Source organism: Tetrao urogallus (genome assembly GCF_951394365.1).
Source record: "Tetrao urogallus genome assembly, chromosome: 24".
Lineage (NCBI taxonomy): Eukaryota > Metazoa > Chordata > Aves > Galliformes > Phasianidae > Tetrao > Tetrao urogallus.
The window spans coordinates 1613079-1633729 of record NC_136837.1 but is presented as its reverse complement, the minus strand read 5'-3'; the positions used below and the strand labels follow the sequence as shown (position 1 = coordinate 1633729).

The 20651-nt window shown below is 41.4% G+C and overlaps 2 protein-coding genes across 3 annotated transcripts; both read right to left on the bottom strand.

The window, feature by feature from the left end:
• Positions 1–4325: 4325 nt before the first annotated feature.
• On the bottom strand, positions 4326–5806 carry NRAS (NRAS proto-oncogene, GTPase; the record flags this gene model as incomplete). Its single annotated transcript, XM_079546503.1, has 4 exons — positions 4326–4445; positions 4692–4851; positions 5262–5440; positions 5696–5806. 4 exons carry the CDS (start codon positions 5804–5806, stop codon positions 4326–4328), a joined length of 570 nt encoding a protein of 189 aa, XP_079402629.1.
• Positions 5807–7174: 1368 nt separating this feature from the next.
• Positions 7175–18716, bottom strand: CSDE1 (cold shock domain containing E1; the record flags this gene model as incomplete). Of its 2 annotated transcripts, XM_079546389.1 has the most annotated exons (18): positions 7175–7371; positions 7708–7840; positions 8660–8823; positions 9466–9644; positions 9897–10016; positions 10716–10828; positions 11144–11319; positions 12145–12252; positions 13217–13375; positions 13464–13604; positions 14602–14814; positions 15641–15766; positions 15954–16082; positions 16423–16504; positions 16663–16760; positions 17308–17400; positions 17765–17874; positions 18518–18716. In XM_079546389.1, 18 exons carry the CDS (start codon positions 18714–18716, stop codon positions 7324–7326), a joined length of 2391 nt encoding a protein of 796 aa, XP_079402515.1. In that variant the 3' UTR covers positions 7175–7323. The 2 variants fall into 2 exon arrangements, with proteins under 2 accessions (XP_079402515.1, XP_079402516.1); XM_079546390.1 differs by lacking the exon at positions 17308–17400.
• Between the last annotated feature and the right edge of the window lie 1935 nt (positions 18717–20651).

The window sequence follows — 20651 nt, the reverse complement described above, 5'->3', positions numbered from 1 at the left end:
ATATTTAGTTCAGTTATTTGCACTGGTAGTTTTTGAACAAGGTTGTTTAGGGTCTGTTCTCCTTAGGATAGCGAGGTTAGATGGGCACGGACACAGTGTGGTGCTGCTAAATCTACATGAGAACATTTGGACTAAATCTACAAAATCACCACTGTGAGGAGCTGCCTTGTGCAAAACCATCTGTGCTTTTCTTCTAAACAAGTGTTCCAAAGCTTCTTGGGGTTTGGTCCTCCTGCAGTGCAGTTTCCACCAAAGCCAGGGCAGTTTGGCTGACCGTCCACATTCTGCTTGCTTTAAAGGAACAGCTGCGTTTTCTATCTGCCAAGCACTCCAGTTAAGTCCTGGTTACAGAAGCGCATCACGCTCTGCTCCTTCCTGCCACACACACATCCAACTCAACGCCGCCAACAGACATTAACCGAGCAAGCTGTAGAACGAGTGGCATCTTAAACTACAAGAAGCTCTAAGAGATCAGAGCACCTTGACTGAAAGGGAACATCTGGTGCAACTACTGAAGGCGGAGCGGTGCTCAAGCGTGGGATGGCCAGGTTTCCTTCTCACCTGGCTGGACCCTGTCATGGACTGCAGCTCACCAAGAGCACACACAGATCCAGGACACAAAACCTTTTCCACGGTCACCAAAACCTCTCTGCTAGAGTAGCAAATCCGCTCATGCGCTCCTCAAACACATCTTCCTTCATCCAAAGAGGTGCCTCTGCATTACCAGAGAACTCCAGAAAGCGCTTCAGATATTCTGTTTAAAAATACTGCCTATATAAACCCCAACCCATGAAGAGATGGCTCCTAAGATAGGACTTTTGCCTGCATGCATTATGCGGTGCATTCTGCTTTAGGTACTGACAGCAACCTTGACTGACTCAAACTACCCACATACAGGCGTGTCTGTATGCGTGTATGCAACCAGAAACCAAGTACAACCATTCACTTCATGCTCATGATGGGCACAAAATCTGATTTTACAAAATCACTCTCTAGATTTGACCTCAAAACACAGATTGGAGCACCACCTGTACAAGTGAGCTCTGCAGCATCCTGAAAGTTGATGCAACTTCCTCTCTGGTTCCAAAAATGAAACGCACACCAACCAACCCTCACCAGGGCTCCTTCCTTTTTAAAGCTTTATCCAACCTAAGAGAAATAGAACACATCAAAGAGAAAGCAGACACGATTGCCAGCTCCTGTATTATTCTGAGGATTCACAACTTTTTGAGTTATGGCTAGTATGTTTTCAGAAAGCAGAGCGAGCCACACAAAGTAGAAAGTTATGACAAATCTCCCAACAAAATGTATTTTTAATTGGCAAATTTGGCCACTGTTCAAACACCAACTGTGAGATTTCCCACAGCCATAGGCAGCAGCACCCTGGGCTGCTCCTGTCTGCCAGGGAAGCAGCTCCACATTTCCCCAAATCATCCAGAAGCCTAACAGACCCACCACGAACTCATCATTCAAACACAATGCAAACTCCACACTGACAGCTTCCCAAAACACTGAATGTATGTGACCAGATGTGACTCCCAGCAGCTGTTTCTTTGTGTAATTCCATTAAGTGGACAACAGTACATCACAGCTCAAGGAGCAAAGTCAGCTCCTGCTGACACACCTCAAAGAATGCTGTCACGAGGAACTCTTCCTGCACCAAGTTAAAACAGACAAAAAGAACACAGTAAGAAAAACCCACAGACTGCTTGCTGACCACACACAGCTCACAGTGATCGTGATTCTGTCCCATTTAACCTGCAGGCAAGAGATTGCCTTCAAATTAACTCGAGTCACAGGTGCTGCTATCCCATAATGCTTCCCACCACTCAGTAGGTCACTGGAAAACCATGTTTTATGTAAAAATATTGTGTTAAATTCTTCTAATTTCCATCGTTCAAGGATAAAATGAATTCTAAAACACTTATCTGGAGCATCACAGATAAAGTTACACAGATCGATCCTCCGCATCCCAAGAAGAAAATCAGGAGTACAATTAGTGGAGAAAAGAGCACTAAAAGCAACAGTTTATTTTCTCAATATTTCCTTATTTCTGATTTCAGTTTTGAAAGTATAGGAACCTGACTGCAACAAACTGAAATTACGCCTCTTGTCGTGTCTACAGCTCGCACTGCTCCAGCAGATTGAACGCTCCCTCTGTTGGCTGAAGGCTCATTATTCTCTCACCAGACTAACAGGGAATTCAGCTTTGCTATACGACGCTGTCTGACACCACAGAACAGAACCCAGCATCACTGGCACAAGAACTGAGAAGGCCAAGGTACACCAAGGAACCCCGGTGGGTTCTGGTCTCACCTGCACGTCCCAACCATATGGGGGGCAGTGCTGTGTTCTAGGAAGAAGTCACACTGCTCACACAGCACTTCAGTCCTACTTTGAGGCTGTTACAACAAACCCAGAACTGCTATCAGTGTATCATACATCTCCAGAGCAGACATCACTGAACTCCCTTCCTCATTTTGCAAGGATGCTGCAATTAGAAGTCAGCTCAGTGCCTCTTCCACTCAGCCTGGACACCTGAAGTCTGTGACAACCATTGACCCAATTATAGTCAACCTCAACTCCCAGGCTCCTCCCCTGATAAGGAAGGAGGCTCTGCAGAAAATAACTCAGAATAACTTGCAAGTTACAGAGTTGAAGAACAGCTGCCCAAAGTAACCTCCAGTTTCTAAATTCATTATTGGTCCATAAGAAATTGTCTATAAATATTGGCAGTTATGTTAAAATGAACAGGTCACTAATTTGGTCCAACCTGAAAGAGATCCAAATGCTGTAGAAAACCAAAACAGAACATACACAGTTCCACGCACAAAGAGGTGGGTGGAAGCATTCTGATGGATCAAGAACTGGCGTAGTTCACACTTCTCTCCCTAATTGAAGAGTCTCAAAAACAGCTGATCGATCTTCCAGACTACAAATTCCCATTTTAGCATCTTACCATGAAAAGAGATCACCCGCACAAAACTTGCCTGCTCAAGACAATGAGCACCCAAGAAATTCATCCTTGGGGTTTTCCTCAGCCCAAGGGAACAGCTCTCAACCTCCAACCTTGCGAGCAAACAGGCACTTACGTTAGCGAAGATATCTCCTTTTTATTACAGAAAAATAAAGGATCAGTTAATCAGTTAAGTGATACTCCTGGCACAATGCAGATGTTGCAGATACACTGGGTGCACAGACAGCAGACATCAATCCGACTGGTGACAGAAACCTTTGTAATGGCAAAATTACTTCAGCCACTCCTCTGACAACACCGCAAATCTGAATCCAATGCAAAGGGGTCAAATGCCACTTCTAGCTTTTACTCTGGAGGTAAAGTGTGATCTTTTTCACAGCATTTAGTCTCTGTAATTCACTTTTCTTGTGACTGGTTTTCTTCTTGAACAAACCCAGACAGCACAGCTAGAAAAGAATCCCAGTACACCAAGAGATATGACTGCTCTGTGAGCTGAGCAAGGAGGTAGATACCAGAGATGTTTTCTTCAGATGGAGCACAGAAAAGGATCCTGTGCTAATTAATTGGTACCAAGAGTCTGGTCGCTGGCACCAAAATACTGCAGGGCATCAGCATGAGACACAATACAGTAGCATTGAGACTTGTCCAGCAGCTACATCTGAACCTGGCATCTGGAACAGAAAGATATCTCTAATTAGCTTCTTCACTAATTTGCTGTAGGTATGCAGTGCACAGTACAGGTCCCGGACCGGTCTCCTCTTTGTACACTGATGAGTGACATCATTGTAAGCACTCTCACCCACCTGGAGCTCCTAAGTTTCATGACCCACATTATTTTATTTGGTTAATCACCACGTAGTCCATGTTCCCCAGGTAAACAGCTCAAGATAAGCTGTCAGAAAGCTCATCACTTCCCAGCCAATTCTGACTGCAGCACTGTGCACACTCCCCTTTCTGGCTCAGGTGTTTCTTGTGCCCAAGACAGAAATTACACCGTCTTTAAATAGTTAAAAAGGAAAAGAAAAAAGCATTGATTCCCAAAGGAAGGAGACACCAAGTAGATTGATACAGAAGAATCCCCACTCTTACCAGTTCAGTCAAAATCCAGGCTACAGCCAAAAGGTGGCTGTCAAAAGAATTTCTTAACACATTTTCCTCAAGCTTTGCCATCTACTCACCAAAGGAAAAAACCAACAACAACTGCAGAAGTAATTAATTATTGGCTCCAAACCTCTGGAAATCAATGGGTTGTAAGAAAATTAACCTACAGCAGCTCATATTTCAGAGCTGTGCTTATCAACAGCTGAAAGACACACAAGACTTGAGGAAAAAAGTACAGCTCACCTTATCACATCACAATGCAAGACAACCCCATACAGCCTTGATTCCCATCTTCATTGCTGTTGAGCTTTTTCATCCGGTACTGCCGAATCTCTCTCACCAGTGTGTAAAATGCATCTTCCACACCCTGAATGCAAATGATTCACATGAAGCATTCATCCCCAATCTCACAAGATCACATGGATCCCGTGATTTTTTTTTTATATTATTATATATTTTTTTTATATTATGATTTTTTTTTATATTAAATCAAAAGCTGAAAATTTCAAATTGATTTAGGAGTATTTATTGCTACAGCTAACGATAAAAGAACACGGGAAAGAGATAAACCATTCTTCATTTATTGTACAACCAAAGAACAGAGACATCTTACCTGTCTCGTTTTAGCTGATGTCTCTATGAAGGGAATGCCATAACTTTTTGCTAATTCTTGAGCCTGTTTTGTGTCTACTGTCCTCGTGGGCAAATCACACTTATTCCCAACCAGCACCATCGGCACATCGTCTGAATCTTTCACTCTCTTGATTTGCTCTCTTAGAAATTAAAAATAAAGAAACATGAATTATTACCTGCAAATAACAGCTGTTTTATTTTAAAGAATAAAAATTTGTATATATTGAAGCTGGACAGGACAGCAGGGGCTCTGATCTACAGTTGTACTTCTAATAACTCGGTACAGCCTTATCTTGTATACCACACACAACTCTGCTCTGTGTGTTCTGGCCCACACCATATTCCCACACATTCTGTATGCCAGTTATTAACCCAGACAGCTGCCCCTCTTTCCCCTGACAAGTAACACACAGGTGCAGAACAGCTTGAAAAACCTTTTGGAACAAAACAGATTCAATGTTTTCCACTTATTTAGCCTTTGCTTTGGCTAACAAAAATACACGATGCCTTTTCCAGTCTTTTCTCCTCATAGCAAAGACTCAGCCCGTACCTGTAAAGGTTAATATCGGCGAATGATTTACTGTTGTTAATGGCAAACACACACAGGAATCCTTCCCCAGTTCTCATGTACTGATCTCGCATAGCACTGTATTCTTCCTGCCCTGCAGTGTCCAGAATATCTAACAAGCATGTCTCTCCATCAATGACAACCTGCTTCCTGTACGAATCCTGCAGAAAACACAAACAAATTAAAGGCGATTCAGACAAGCTGCTGCTCCTTCCCACGCCTGACTGCGTTTGGGGGGCTGTAATTCAGAGAACTTTTCTATTCCCACGCCTCACACAGTGAGGAATCCCCAAACCCAGCGGTACCTATCAGACGCACACGGCCCCTGAGCCGTTACCCGAACCCTCCCCAAACTTTCTTTTCTCGCAGCGCAGATCCCTGCGGTGACGCCGCTCCGGCATCAGCCCCGGGCTCACCTCGATGGTGGGGTCGTACTCGTCCACGAAGTGGTTCTGGATGAGCTGGATGGTCAACGCGCTCTTCCCGACGCCGCCAGCTCCCACCACCACCAGCTTGTATTCCGTCATCGCCCTCCCAGCGGCCCAACGCGGAGCGCGGAGCCGCCCGCCCCGGCCGGCCCCAGCCCCGCCACCCCGACTGACCGCTCCCGCACCGCGAACGCGGAACACCCTTCTGTAAAGCTTCCGGCTTCCGGTCCCGGCGCGTCGTCATCACTCAGCGCCGGAAGTGCATCCGCTGCGTCCGGGCACGTGACCGCAGCAGCTGCCAGCTGACCGATGGAGGGTGGGGGGGCGGCGCCCAACAAGAGACACGGGCGAGGAGAGAGGAGTTGTTCAAAATCAGTAAAACTTTATTCTATTTCCATTCTTTGCCATTAACAGAAAAAATTGGAGAAAGCAATGTTTGTTTTACAAAGATAATGCATCTCCCAGAGAAGAAAACCCTAAATTGAGAATAGAGGTAACATGAAAACAAAACAAAAAAAAAAAAACCACAGTACTGCCCTCTATTCAAAGAAAGGAACTCCTGATCTTTTTTGGTAAAGTAATACTTAGACCAATCATTCAGTTTTCTTGCTTGATAAAGTGTGACCGGGGAAACGGGGGAAGAGGATGGGAGGTGGGGAGGGAAGGGGGAGGGAAGCACACAGACATCAACTATTTCACCTTGATGAAAGTTTCAATACAGCTATGGAAAGCCTAAGTATTTATTCTTTTACAGTACACTGGGTGCCGGCTGCAAAGAAAAAAAAAAAATGGATTCACTTCAGGCACAATTTCTTTCTTTGTAAATTTAAATCAGTAAAAGAAACTGGGTTTAGAAGCTGCAGTGTTCTAAGCAGCAGCAAACTTGTGCATTGTTTTAAATATATTTAAATTACCACACTGATGGCACGCCTCAGCCTTATGAAATTCTGCACTGCAGGCATTTCAGAACACTACAAAAAATGTCTACCCCAGAAAGAGACTTTCACTGAGCTCTAACACAACCTCGCTGGCTAAAGGATTCAAAATTAAATGAAATATGAAAACAAAGTAACATCTAGCCATCATCTTAAGTTATCTGAATGTTCATACAGATTTTCTATCAAACTGAACTTAGTCTCCACCCTCCTATGGTCCTCAGAATTTGAGCAGAGTGAGCAGAAGTGAGCTTTCCACATCCACTTCGAAGGAAAGACGTAACGCAACTGAGTACTAAGGCATAGTAAAATACCTTGGCCAAGGTAACAAAGAAAGCATAGGTAAATGTAGTGCAGAATTCCATAAGGTCTACCAGAGTAGAGCTGTCTATAATGTTTACTCACATAGGCAATGTAGATTTGCAGTTACCAGTTGCGTTAAATGCACCATTCAAAACAAGCTTCTAAAATGTGATACTATAAGGCGCCACCTGAAGTTCTCCAGAATGCAACTGTGCATAATTTTAAAATGGTTTCATAAATTTATTTTAAACATAACATGAGAAGGTGTTAAAACTGGTGTAATAGCTTCTTAAAATTTGGAAGGGATGAATAGGGAGATATTCAGTACCCTTCATCAGCCCCCACCACTTTTCATCCTTCAGGCATTGGCTTTGTTGATCAGTCTATAACACCAGCTTGACGGATCTTTCTCTCTGCACCAAATCCCTGCAAGGAAAAAAACAAATCTTTTAGGTCTGGCATCATGCTTTAAAGCAGGCTTGTTTTGATCCTACCGTGTACAACATCAGCACGTGGCTAATTCACCATACTTGGCTTCAGAACCAGAGCAAGCCACAGAACAAGTTGTGTGGGTTGCTCTTCTGAAACTATAGCATGCATCAGCTGCCCGAACAGCTGACTGAAGTAGTATAATCTCACACAGCAGGAGACTGTTATAAGGCAGTTAAGTTGACATGTTTCAAACAGTTTTGACTTTCAACAGTAGAAACAAGTTAAACCACAAGCTGGTCATCCTGCAAGCCAGCCCTGTATGTCACACACCTTTGAGTTATCCGGTCCCCTGGGCTGACGAAGAACTGTTAGACGAGGAGCATTGGCATCATCCAGATTAATGTTCTTTAAACGATTAACAAGTCTATCTGGACGCGGAGCAGCAACAGCCTTAGCGCCTTCACTGTAAGAAAGTCAATCACACAGAATCCTCATGACTTCCCAGAGATGTGCAAGCTACCAAATACAGTCACTTTCCCCATTAAGGCATCAGCACAGCCCGCTTTGTTTGAAGGCAGACCTTCTGGATGACAGCACGTCTGCTTCAAAACCATTGTCTGAACAACCACTGGATGCTGAAACAGCAGTAGATCAAAACAATATTCTTGGAAGGAGTATAAAGCTGCCACAGTCAGTATTAATGCATGCATGACAGCACTCCCTCCATTTCTGTTGCCTTTAACTGAAACAATGTAAGTCTTGTAATTTGCCAGTACACTGCAGCACAGTAACACCTCTGAAGACAGTTTTGAGAAAAGAACTGAACACTGCCATAAAACATTAACAAGATGCCTTAAAAATACACACAATTTAGAAGTCATTCAAAAGCAAAACGTGCCTATCCACCCTAGAAACAGCATCAAAGAAGACTAACATGCTTACTTGTTTATAAACAGGTAAGGAGCATAAATCACCAGACAGACCAACAACTACATAAAGAATTCAATCGCTTTTATCACTCATTAATTTCTGCATAAATAATTTAATTACTTGTCTTTTTTTTTTTTTTTTTTTTTTTTTAAATTCATTCTTAAGCAAAGCTGGACTCTGCTGCTGCATGCAGGCCCTACAATTGCTGGCACATCTCAAAGGAGAGGCTCTCACTGAAGCCAACCACAATTCAGAGCTCTAGTTGTAGGAACAGCTAGCTCAGTTTGAAAGCACTCTGTGCTCCATGGCTGATGCAGTCTGCCAGATTAAACCAGTGATTTGAAATCCTCACCAGACACGCCACACGTTACAGGCACTGCATTTCCCTGTGCGCTGGTTCAGAATTACTGAGAACTCCACTTCATCCCCAGCTTGTAGTTCCACACCATCCTGTACTTCTTTGACATGGAAGAAGAGCTTTTTGCTGTCACCCACTTCATAGTTAATGAAACCAAACTGAAAACCAAAACATTATATAGTTATTTATTTCCCCTTAACCTAAGCAGGTACAATTATACAGTCATTCTACTACAAATAAACTTCTACAACAGAATACAGTATTTCTACAAGTCTAGCCACTCCCCATGGGTTTCTAAAGGCACATTTAAACCCTGAAGCCTACAAGCAAGCTCTGAAAACTGCAAAAATCCTTTATTAAAGCAAGCTGCCAAAGCTTTATTCAACTAAGATATGCAATGCTATACATTCTCTTCTAAACTCTACCTTTAAAATTACCCAACAGAAACAATCTCTTTTCTCTCCCGATTATTAGTGGCAGATTGAGAAGCCAGTTATTTTGATTTACTGCTTTACTCGTGCTGTGCCAAGGAAGGCTCTCATCAGGTGTGAGGAAAAGTCTTCACCAGAGAGTGATGGTGCACTGGAACAGGCAGTAGGAGCTCACCTTCACTAAAGCCACTCTACACAAGCCTGCATAAACCAGTACTGGGGTTACGTAAGCCTAGTTCTTATTTGTTTACAATAAGAGTTTCTGCAACAGTTTGCTTCACAACAGATGTTCTGCATTCAAGTGTTAAAGCAGGTCCTGACCTTCTCTATGCCATCTCCAACAATTTCCCATTAGCAGCATTTGCTCACCTGGTCTTTCACACATTCCACAGTGGCTCTGCGGAACGGTGTGATGTTGACAGCCATTGTCTGCCCGTTCTGACCAAGAACACACAGCTGGAACTTTACTGTCTCTCCCTTCTGCAGACAGTCACCTTTGTTTGCCATTCCAACAATTCCAAACGGATAGAATTCTCCTTTCATTTCACCTACAGAAGAAAACACACCAGATAAGATTAAGCCTTTTTGTTCTTGAGGGCATTTAGAATTTATATCTGGTATTTACTTCTATTGTCAGCTTACTACTGTGAATACAATCCTCATCACCCCCATTATCATGCAGCTTATTGCATTTCTATGCTTCCTGCATGCCAGCAAAGAGCACTTACAGATTTACCTCAGATGAAGACTGTTTATTACAGTTATTAAAGCAAGCTTGAGGTAAAAGCACCAGGTCTTACCATCCTCCATGACTTCAATCATGCCCTGGTATTCAGTCTGTGTTGGATCTACGCTCCGCAAAGGACGAATTACTTTACCAGAGTAAACAGTTGGATCAGCTTCTTCAGTGATACCATTCACTGAAAAGAAAGAGACAGTGCAAGAATCAGGAAGTTCTTGTCACACTTTTTCTTTTCTGAAGGACTGACCAATTCACGTTCACAGTCTGCACTGCAACACTTAATACAGCACATACAGAACTGGAACAGCTTTATATGTTCCCCTAGAGTTCCCCCAGAACTGGAACAGCTCTAACTCAGAAGCACATGGCAATAGCTTTTCTAATCACCACCACTGTTCCACTGCAGGAGGAGGAGGATACTAATTCCTCATGAAATTAGAGGCCATACAACTTGAAAAAGCACACTGAAGGATCTTGCTTCTCTACTGCTGTATTTCCAACTCCCTTTCATCATGCAAATTGGCTAAGCATACATTTTGCATCCCCAAAATCCTTAATATCCACATCTGCAATTCCTACTGCAATTTTTTTTTTCCCCTCTAGAAAACAGCACAACTACTAGAATTACTAGTGGCAAAATCATCCAAATTGGGGGTTTTCTTCTATCCCTCCAACTAAAGAGTAGAGGCAAAAGTAAAGGAAGAGTTGCTTGGCTTCGGGAAATTTGATGATATTAGTGCTTAGCAGACTTGACTACTGACCATCACATTAAGCATCTTCCTCTTGCTTTAAACTCCAACTGTCATCAGAACTACCAATTTAACCACCAGCATCTGTCGAGACCCTTTAAAGAAGAAATTACCAGGTACAGTCTTACCTGCATGCGTTTTGTTCACCTTTTCTGCACTAACTTTGTTTCCTTTGCCTTTCGACAAGCTGTATTCAACTGTGTCTCCAAGTTCCAGGCTATCAATATCACCACAGTACTCACTACAGGAAGAGAATCACGTGCAAATTTCTTTCAGTTTCGTGACAACAGTAATGCTCATCCAACATTTACACAGGTTGATTCAGAACACATTTAACTGGTTCAGCATCACACATTTCCAAGGAATTCAGGAAAGCAAAACTTTCTAAATATACAATTCAGAAACTGCATTTCTTGGCCTGAGATTCAGAAGCAGAGATCATGGCTAACAGAAAAGCCTGAGCTCAGCAGAGGTCATAAATGGCAGTTCAGACCCCAAAGCACATGAATGTGTGAAGCAACAGACACTCATTCCTACAAAAGGAACTGTCACTCACCTGTAGTGGAAGAAGATCTCCTTATCATGATTGGCTGTTTCAATAAACCCAAAGTTATCCTTCAGGGCTGCCACGTATCCCAAAAGTCTCTTGGAAGTGTAATTGCGTCCAAGCATTCTGACAGAAACTGCTGTTTGCAGACCAGTTCTCTTCACTTCACAAACACTGAACTCAACCTGTAGAAGAGGTACGTGATTAATACTACAGACAGGAAAAAAGCACAACCACCAAAAGCAATAAACAACAACCCAAACAAAGCTGCACTGCTGTAATCAACACCTAGGCTCTGCTGGAAAGGCATCTCCTCTCCCAAAACCACCTGTCAATTGCTGACATGTAGGACATTCAAAGAGTGGCAGAATCACAGCTGTAACACCTGGCAAGGCAAGTGAGCCTCCAGCACTCTGCTTCTTCTACCTATCAAATAGATTCTCTCTTGCCTTTATGATTGACCTCTGCACTGTACATTAGCAGCTGCCCACTGAGACGATGCAGCTGGTTTGGCTTGCTCATTTTAGGTTTTTAATAACAATAATCACAGCATTCATAGCACAGCACCTGAACACCAACAGGTTTTAGGCTGCTATTCCAGATCTCTCAACTCTTTCCCCAGCCATTATCTCTAAATATTTCACTCATAAGTGGATGTTCTCACTCTTCAACATCCACCTTGATGTCTTTATGTTAATCTCTCTCCCCTCAAGTATTCACAAGTGGAGTTGCCCACTGTCCTTACAAGCAAGTGTAAGAATTCCTTTAATTAAAACAGTTTGCATAGCAAAATAGTATTTTTATGTGTGGTATCAGGTTTCAAGATGTCTCTTAGTTACACAGAAAATAAAGCTACAAACCTAAGACAGAAAACAAAGAAATAGGTGACTATGTAGATGCCTTGTCCTTCACTTTAAAAGGAAAACAAATCCAGGAACAAGGCAAAGAGAAGCTCACATCTTTAAAAAAAAACAAAAAGTATTTCCCAATGGTATACTTAGTTGTATTGCCTTATCTCCTATCTGGGGATTAGCAGATCCTTCCACATCCTTGGCCTGGTAAGGAATGGTCAGTTTTACTCCACAGTCATCATAAACAATTATTCCATCTTCAGCTTCCTAGAGGAAAAAAAAAAAAAAGACAATCAGGTGTTTTATTTGTTTGCAAGCAAGCTTACTATAAACAATGCAAGCACTGAACATTTACTTGTTCTGCAACAACTGCAAAGTATCTGGTGAAAACAGACCAATACACACTAAGATGATCAAAAGACACAAGCTTTAAATGACAAACTGTAGCTTTTACCAGGCAGTGGTACTTTATTTCCTCTAACAATACTGTTTCCATTATTTACTGAAAGTTTATTCTATCCTAGTTTTAAGCAGCATGACAAAACAGAGGCTCTTCTCAAGCCCCAGAACCTTAGGGTTTCAACCAATTCTAGCACCTTAGCAAAAGGTTCTTCACCAACAGGGCAGTCATGCCCTGGAAATGTCTCCCCATGGCAGCAGACATGGCTCCAAGCTGCCAGAGCTCAAGAAGCATTTGGACCATGCCCTCAGACACAGAGTTTGGACTTCAGGTGATCTGTGTGGAGCCAGGAGTTGGATTCAATGATCCTTCTGGTTCCCTCCCAACTCAGGGTATTCTATGGTTCTACCTGCCACAGTAGGAGGTAGAATCTTCCCAAGTTCTTGGAAGTTATCCTCAATAGAAACACAGAATCACAGAATTGGAGGGGTTGGAAGGGACCTCCAGAGATCGAGTCCAACCCCCCTGCCAGAGCAGGATCCCTACACCAGGTCACACAAGTAGAGATCCAAGCAGGTCTTGAACATCTCCAGAGAAGGAGACTCCACAACCTCCCTGGGCAGCCTGTTCCAGTGAACACCACTAAGGGTGGTTCTGTTCTACTGTTTCACCTATGTTAGCCCTCACTGAGTATTGTAATTAGCAATCCAACACAGTCCATATTTATAGAAGATTAAAAGTGGTTCAGAATGTTAAATTATAGACTTCAACGCAGTAGTCTCTGTCTGCAAAGCAACAAACACAATATAGTTACTTTTACTTGTGTACTACCTTCTCTTTGCCTTTATTTGGGCTAGTGGCTTTGGCTGGAGTGGCTTCTTTGTCTATAGTGCCCACAAAACGGTGATCTGATTGGGTGTGGAAAGAAACTGTGCCTTTTGGGAGTTTTTTAATCCTTATAGCATGATTTCTTTGGGCAGACAGCATATCCTGAAAAATCAGATCAATGTGATTTTAGACGGACTGCATATAAATGCTTTTGGGAAATCCTCGTTTTCAAAGGAATTGTACCACTCACAGGAACCACAGTAAACTCTACTTCATCAGAAATATGGAGTTGGTTTCCATCCATAATTTCACTGAAGTGAAAGAACATGCGAGCATCCCTGTCAACACACTTAATGAAGCCAAAGCCATCTCTCATCGCAGCAATCACTCCCTGTAAACAGAAGAACAGTTTTACTTTGTGAACATCTGTAGAAAGACAACGATGGAGCATCTAATAATCTGAACACAAACCTCAAATTCTAAAAAGAAAAAATAATAACAAAAATACTTCTCAATAAGCTTCCTTGCAAACTGTGGAGCCAATGGTTACAGTCAATCTTAAATGCAAGCAAATCCTACTTACCTAATTTTTTTCTACTTGCTCCCTGATTCATAAGTAGTAAACAGTGAAGATGAATTTAAGCCACAAAAGAACTAAGAAAAGCCAAAGAACTGGAAGTCACTGCTACACAAACACACACACACACACACACACACACACACACACACACAGGTTAGGTTTTTCCAGCACTTTACCAGAACAAAAGATGTTCTTTCATAACGATAAGCACAACTATCTCAGTCACTGTGACCCATTCACCAAGCATAGAAGCTTCACTGCACATGACAGAATTCAGCTCTTTATCACCCTTCTGTTTGATCCTCAGGCAGAGATTGTACAAAGATCAATTTGAACAGAATTTGAACAGTTCTGTATGTAGTTAGCATGCATGCTCAATGAATCTGGTCCTCCTAAAGTAAAAGATGGCAGTTGAAGATCAAGATTCAAAAGCTGTACCTAGTTACCTCCTCTGATTCTTACGACTTTTCATGGCCTGAACCAGAGCACCATCAGGTTCTTTCAGTTTTCCTAAGGAAGATGAGTTTTTAATTTCTTCATGCAGCATGACTGCTATGCCTGCTATAACCAAAGAGCAACCCACTCCAAGAGATACAACATATTTGCTTTCCTAGTATGATTTAATTCCCCGAGTAGAAAAAGTGCACAGCATTAATTCAGTTTTCTGCCATTCAGGCACATTTGCACATTTAATGAAGATCTGACTTCAGACATGTCAGCAGACACCAGCAATTTTTATATTGCTTCAGAAACTGTCACCTTAATTTCCTCTCCTCAACAATAAAAACTTTTAAAAATAGACACTTACCATTTCCCTAGTTTCATTAGTAAACTGGAAAGTATTGGGGAGAACCTCAATGTTGGTGGCTCGTTCCAGTTTGTCACGTCTGTCTGTCGAAATATTGAATCGAACGTGGTCACTTTCCAGCAAAGTCACCTTGGATTTTGTATCTTTGTCTCCAAATGGAAGTTCTTTAGGAATCACAAAATCAACTTTGATGCGGCCAGGTAATGGATCATTCTACAAGACAGACAAATGCAACAGAAGAAGTCAGTACACCTACAAGTCCCAGCACTGAGCATTTGGGTTAGGAAGGCACCATGTGGTTAGGAAGGCTCGAGTGACCGCTCCCAGATTACACTGCCATGACTAGAATTTCATGTAGTTTTTACCTTACCTATCCAATGCACTGAATTGCCAACAAAACTAAAAATTAACCTTGAGAATGAAGTTCATAACCATACTTACCCTGCTTCTTACTGTTGAGTGTTCAAACACAAAAAAACATTCCCCTATAGCCTCCAAAATCCCAGCCAGCAAAACAAAAAACAAGGATGCAGAGTAGCCTGAACACTTTAGAGAAGTGTTTTTGTGTACATCCTCTACTCTAAGCCAAACATTAAGGGCCACACAACTCTTCTTCACACCCAGATTAACTGCCAATGCTCACAGAAGCCCATAAAGCACACTGTGTTTTTGCCTTAAGAGTCTTCTTTGTTGTTGTTTTTTGTTTGTTTGAAGAAAGCATCTTTAACACCCCGTTTTTCAATTGGAAGTACTTCAAAGCATAAAGATACACATCACAAAGCACCACTATTGTGTATTACCCTATTTCCCGGACCTTTAAATTTTAGTAAAAAAAAAAAACAACTGCTTCCTCTGACTGCTGTCAATGGTTGGCACAAGTTAAGCAGTCCAAACTTCCTCTTCTACTCTGCAGCCATCTCTGATGCAATGCCTAACAGCAGACTTCCACAGAGAAAGGAGAACATTTGTACTCTGACTGGAAGTCAATGCAGTACTCCCAATTCAATGCAATTCCCTAAAATTTAATACTGAAACACACCTGGTTTTTGCTGGGTACTTTTGGAATTACTTTGGTTACAGTTCCTTCAAAGTGTTCTATGCTGATGTCTTCAAAGATGACAGTTCCTTGAGGCAGCAGTCTTACATCTGTTGCAACTTCTTTACCCTAAAAGCACAAAATCAGTCAAACAGCCCTAACAAAGTGATAAAAACAATAAGATCATTTTCCTATTAACCCTGCTTCTCCCCACTACCCCCCTTCCCCCCCCCCCCCTTTTTTTTTTAAAGTGGATTTGAATAAACAGGCAGCTGTCCAGGATCTTGTCTTCGATTTTTACTGGAGTTCATCTTACATTTCTGTCTTTGATTGTAAACTCCACATCATCACCAGGCTGTAAGGCTTCTAGGTCACCTTTAAATTCACTGTAGTGAAAGAATATCTCCTTCACGACATCACCCCTCTCAATAAATCCAAAGGCTTCCTAAGAACAGAAGAAAGCGTTCAGTAGATTGCCCAATCTCTTCATGTATTATTAACAAAACATTTTACACATTCTAACAATAAGACTTCACCACTTCAGTACAGCAACCTTGAGTGTATTCAGCTCACACTACAGCAAATGCATGACAGGAAACAATTAAACTTTCCTGTTTTCAAGGAGTGTGTGTACTCAAGATTAGCTGTTTACACTGTTTGAGCTAGTTTGCATTCACACTTCCAAGATCTTAATAGCTCTTAATGCACTCAATTTACTATTTAGAGAACTTGACAGGAAAGCATTCCATCTTTTAATAGTATTTTGAAGCTGAAACATCACTTACTTTCATGGCACAGACTACTCCTTGACAACGGGCTTGTTTCTTTTTTAATAGCATAATGTTACGAGCACTTACAGCACCAGTACTAAAGGGAAGAAAAAGAACAAAGCTGAAACGTCTGAAAACCAGAGGCAATGTTAAGATTATATTTCATAATGTCATTTCAGTTCTTGGAAAAGGCACGGAGTGCTGCCCGACTACTAAAAGAGAAAGCATGAGATCAGAAACACGGGATCAACTTACTGTTTATTTGTATCAATTACAAAGTTTATTTTATCTCCTGTTTCCAGCTGAATATTTCCTTCAACATCTTCTGGAGTGTAAGTCAGGTAAAATACTTCCTGTAAATTAACAGTGACTAATATTATTCTTCTTGTCAATTCAAAGGATGATTAGCACATTTTTGTTTAGAAGGAATAACTGCTTTTATATCAATGGATTTAGTGAGAAAACTGAAAATGATCAAACACGGCATGCAAAAACATTCTTTCTTCCATTGGGCTGTTTTTAAAATTTGGGCTGAGTCTGTAAAAAGCAACTTAATTGAGAGGTTTGTAGGTGGCCATCTTGAAATGCCAACTTCTAAACTTTCCATGTTCAAAGTAAGGATAGGTGAACGTTACACAATCCAGCTTCTTTAAGTTTTAAAACAGAAAAACAACTGTTTGGCTCTACACTGAGTTCCCCATAGAGACAGGTGGGCAAGCAAGCTGTAAAATTAACATCTGCTTGTAGCAATGGCTTAAGTATGTTTGGTTTTGGGTTTTTTTTGCTAAGAACTACAGTTCTTAGTGTCAGTTGTCCACATTCAAGCATGTGTTTTTTTTTCTGCTCACAGACCACAATTATAGATCAGTCAAGAGTTCAAATAAAATACATAAGCTTTACCCCATTACGTTCGTAGCATACACTCCCTGTTGGACTCTGACCCGGGGCAGCTGGAGATTTACTCTCTAAATTGTGAGGAACAGCACACACAACCTACCAGCCAAAAAAAAAAAAAAAAGAAAAAATCCATGGCGAGTCATTCCAGGAGATGCAGGGTAGAAAGCAAAACGAATCTCAATATCCTCTACTGTACTCCTGGGGATTAACTTCTAGTTTAAACCACCAGGGAATGTCATGCTGTAACATTTCAATCTTATGGAGCATCTGTTGCCTTGAAGGGTTGCTTGGAGCAAAGAGCTCACAACAGAAACTCTAAATTTCTACTAAAATAACAAAAAAAAGATTTCAGTGTAACTGAATTCTGTATGTAGTTAGCATGCATGCTCAATGAATCTGGTCCTCCTAAAGTAAAAGATGGCAGTTGAATGCATAGAAAACAGACATCATAGCCACTGACTTGTCCATTTATTCGTTCTTCAGGTAATATTTCTGGTTTGATCTTCACCAATTTAACAGCAATGGGTTTTCCAGTTCGGCGATCAGAAGACACTTCAAATTCAACATCATCTACAAAACAGACATGACAGTGACATCACAGACTGCAATTTTTAAACATTACTAATTGGTTCAGTCTAATAGTTCACTGCTCATACCTAAACTCAACCAAGTAAAGCCTCTTTTCCCTAGGAAGGATGCACCATTTGCAGCTACTTCTGGAATTGCTCCACTCTAACTGCCTGCCCTGCTGTACTTCCCCCATCCTTCCCTGTGCTCACTTAGCAGCCAACCTCACACTGGAGGAGCTCAGATTATGTAAAACTGCTACTGAACAGTCTATAAACTTCATTACTACAAACTACTAGCAGCACCCCTACTCTGCAAGACAAACATCTTCCAACTAATTCTCAAAAAAACCCAAAAGCTAAGTACATGAGGCACTTCCAGTCTAAACGCTTGTTTCCACCTTAGTTTTGCAGCTTGCCCTTCACACTGTACACCTTTATCAAAACAGCCACATTTGCATTAAACATGCTGAAGTAAAAACCAAAACTCTCATCAGGAGTGGCAGATGAAGAACTCTATTGGTATTTTAACTCATTAATAGCAACAGAACGCATCCTTTCATGCCACGAGATAAAATGATTTCCTATGGAAAACAAAAAAGACTTGCTCTCATTTGGTAGAGAAACTCCAACAGCTGTCTAATTACCTCCTACTTTGAGCTCTTGTAAGTTGCCATTATACTGTGAGCAGTGGAAGAACAGTCTAGCCTGCCGTTCTGAGCACTGAATGAATCCATACGAAGTCAACAGTTTCTCTATAACACCAGTCTCGCGCAGCGCGGCCGAAGTACCATTGGGGTACCCGTTGTGTCCATTGTTGTGGAGAAGGTTTGGATCAAAGCTCATCTATTCAAAAGAAAACAGCAGAAAATAAACCAAACAGTACTCACATCTCCTTTCACCACATAAATATAACAACAGACAAAGAGCTTATGGAACTGATGGCAAAAAATCCTGAAAGTTTTTTTAAATAGAGTAAAAAAATGTTCAAGTTGTCTAGCTCTTGGAAAACAATCCTTACAACTCAGACTGGCAACATATTGCGTGTTGGTTCCTGTCACCATCACATATAACCCTCACCTTTTGAAGAAGGCAGTCCCTAGTACAACCAAAGAAAGGAAGAGGCCCTTGTGGGAAGGCTGACATGTTTTGAACTCTAAGATGGCTTAAAATCAAAACATTTTTGGAAATTAAACCAGCCCTGCAGGTAAAATGACTGGGGGAAGGGAACATGATGTATTATTAAACTCATTTGCTGAATAACAGGTTGATGGTTTTGCCTATTACGAAAGCTCCAATCAGTGCTACACACGCTTTTTGTGAGTCATGGACAAAATCATCTCTTCACATCTCCAGTGTAAGCTAAGCACACACACACACAAACACACACACACACACACACACACACACATCACCCCCTGCTAACAGGGAGCATAAATAACAGCTTACTAACAAAATCTACCTCAAACCAAGTTCAGAATGGCCAAGGCTCAGGGTTACAAAACAACACTGCTAACTCTTGCTCAAACCACTACTGATCAGAGCTGACCACAGATCAGCTAAAGCCTGACAGCTGAAGTTCAAGGAGGGATGCACTTCTCAGGGTGACACTAACATCTGCTGTAGAAAGAAAGGCAGGGAATGATGCTATCAGCACTCTTTCTAGATGTTGCCACGTTGCTACAGCTGTTCAAACAAAGTAATAGAGCACAACAAAAAGCTACATATAAATAAATTGGGGAGAAAAAAAAAAAAATAAAAAATCAACTTCTGCAAAGTGACAGATACAGAAAAATGGAAGCAATGGAAGTCATGAAGCTGTTCTCTAAGAACCAGCTAGCAGAATAGTTCTTTAAGAACCTTCTAGGAATAGACTAATTAATTAATGCATGAACAGGACTTGCTCAGACCTGAAATATAATGAGTGCATGCTGAACCACAACTAGCTGTGGTGCTGACTACCAACAGTTTACTCACAACAGCTGACCCATCAATTAACAAAACTTGGAACTCCAGTACTTGGAAATAAAAAAAAAACAAACTGTACTAAAAGACTTAAAGAAAACTGAAGGGAGATTGCAAACCAATGACAATCGTGTAAACTTTGGAAATAAAAAGGGATTGTAATCACAACACTGCTACTAAAATAAACACGAAACTGTAACATAGGTGTCACCAATTCATCACACTACCATCAAACCAACAGAATAGCCAAAAAAAAACCAACATCACAAAAAGCACAGCCTCCTGTTGTTGTCTGCAACTAAGTTTGGAATGCTGTAACTACACAGCACACGCACAAACCTCGCAGTGATATTCAAATATTGCACTTTCAGTAGTATTCGCCGATTCTTCTGCTTCAGTACGAAGTTTCAAAGGATGAAGACTGCTATTGACACAGAGAGAGAAAAGAAGAAAGATAGAAAGAAAAAAAAAAAAAAAAAAAAAAAAAAGAGAAAGAGAGAGCACACTAATAAAGAATACAAGCGCTGCTGCCCTGGGCAGTTTCAATACAGCACTGGAGAAAACAAAGACTACTAGCAGCGTTGGGACGTGCTCTTTTGAAGCTGTTGAGTAGGCACAAACTTCTGGTTTCAGATCAAGCCTTGTGTCTTCAGTGTAAGTTTCCTCTTCTTTGGTCTTGAGTTGTTGTTACGATGCGGTATATTCTTTTCCTGATCTGAACTTGAAGCAGCAGTTTCAGGTGGTAAATTCTGTTCTGTTTCACTTCATACTGGAAAGACAAAAACAAAAAGTTGTGCGCTGAAGTATAACTTTAAC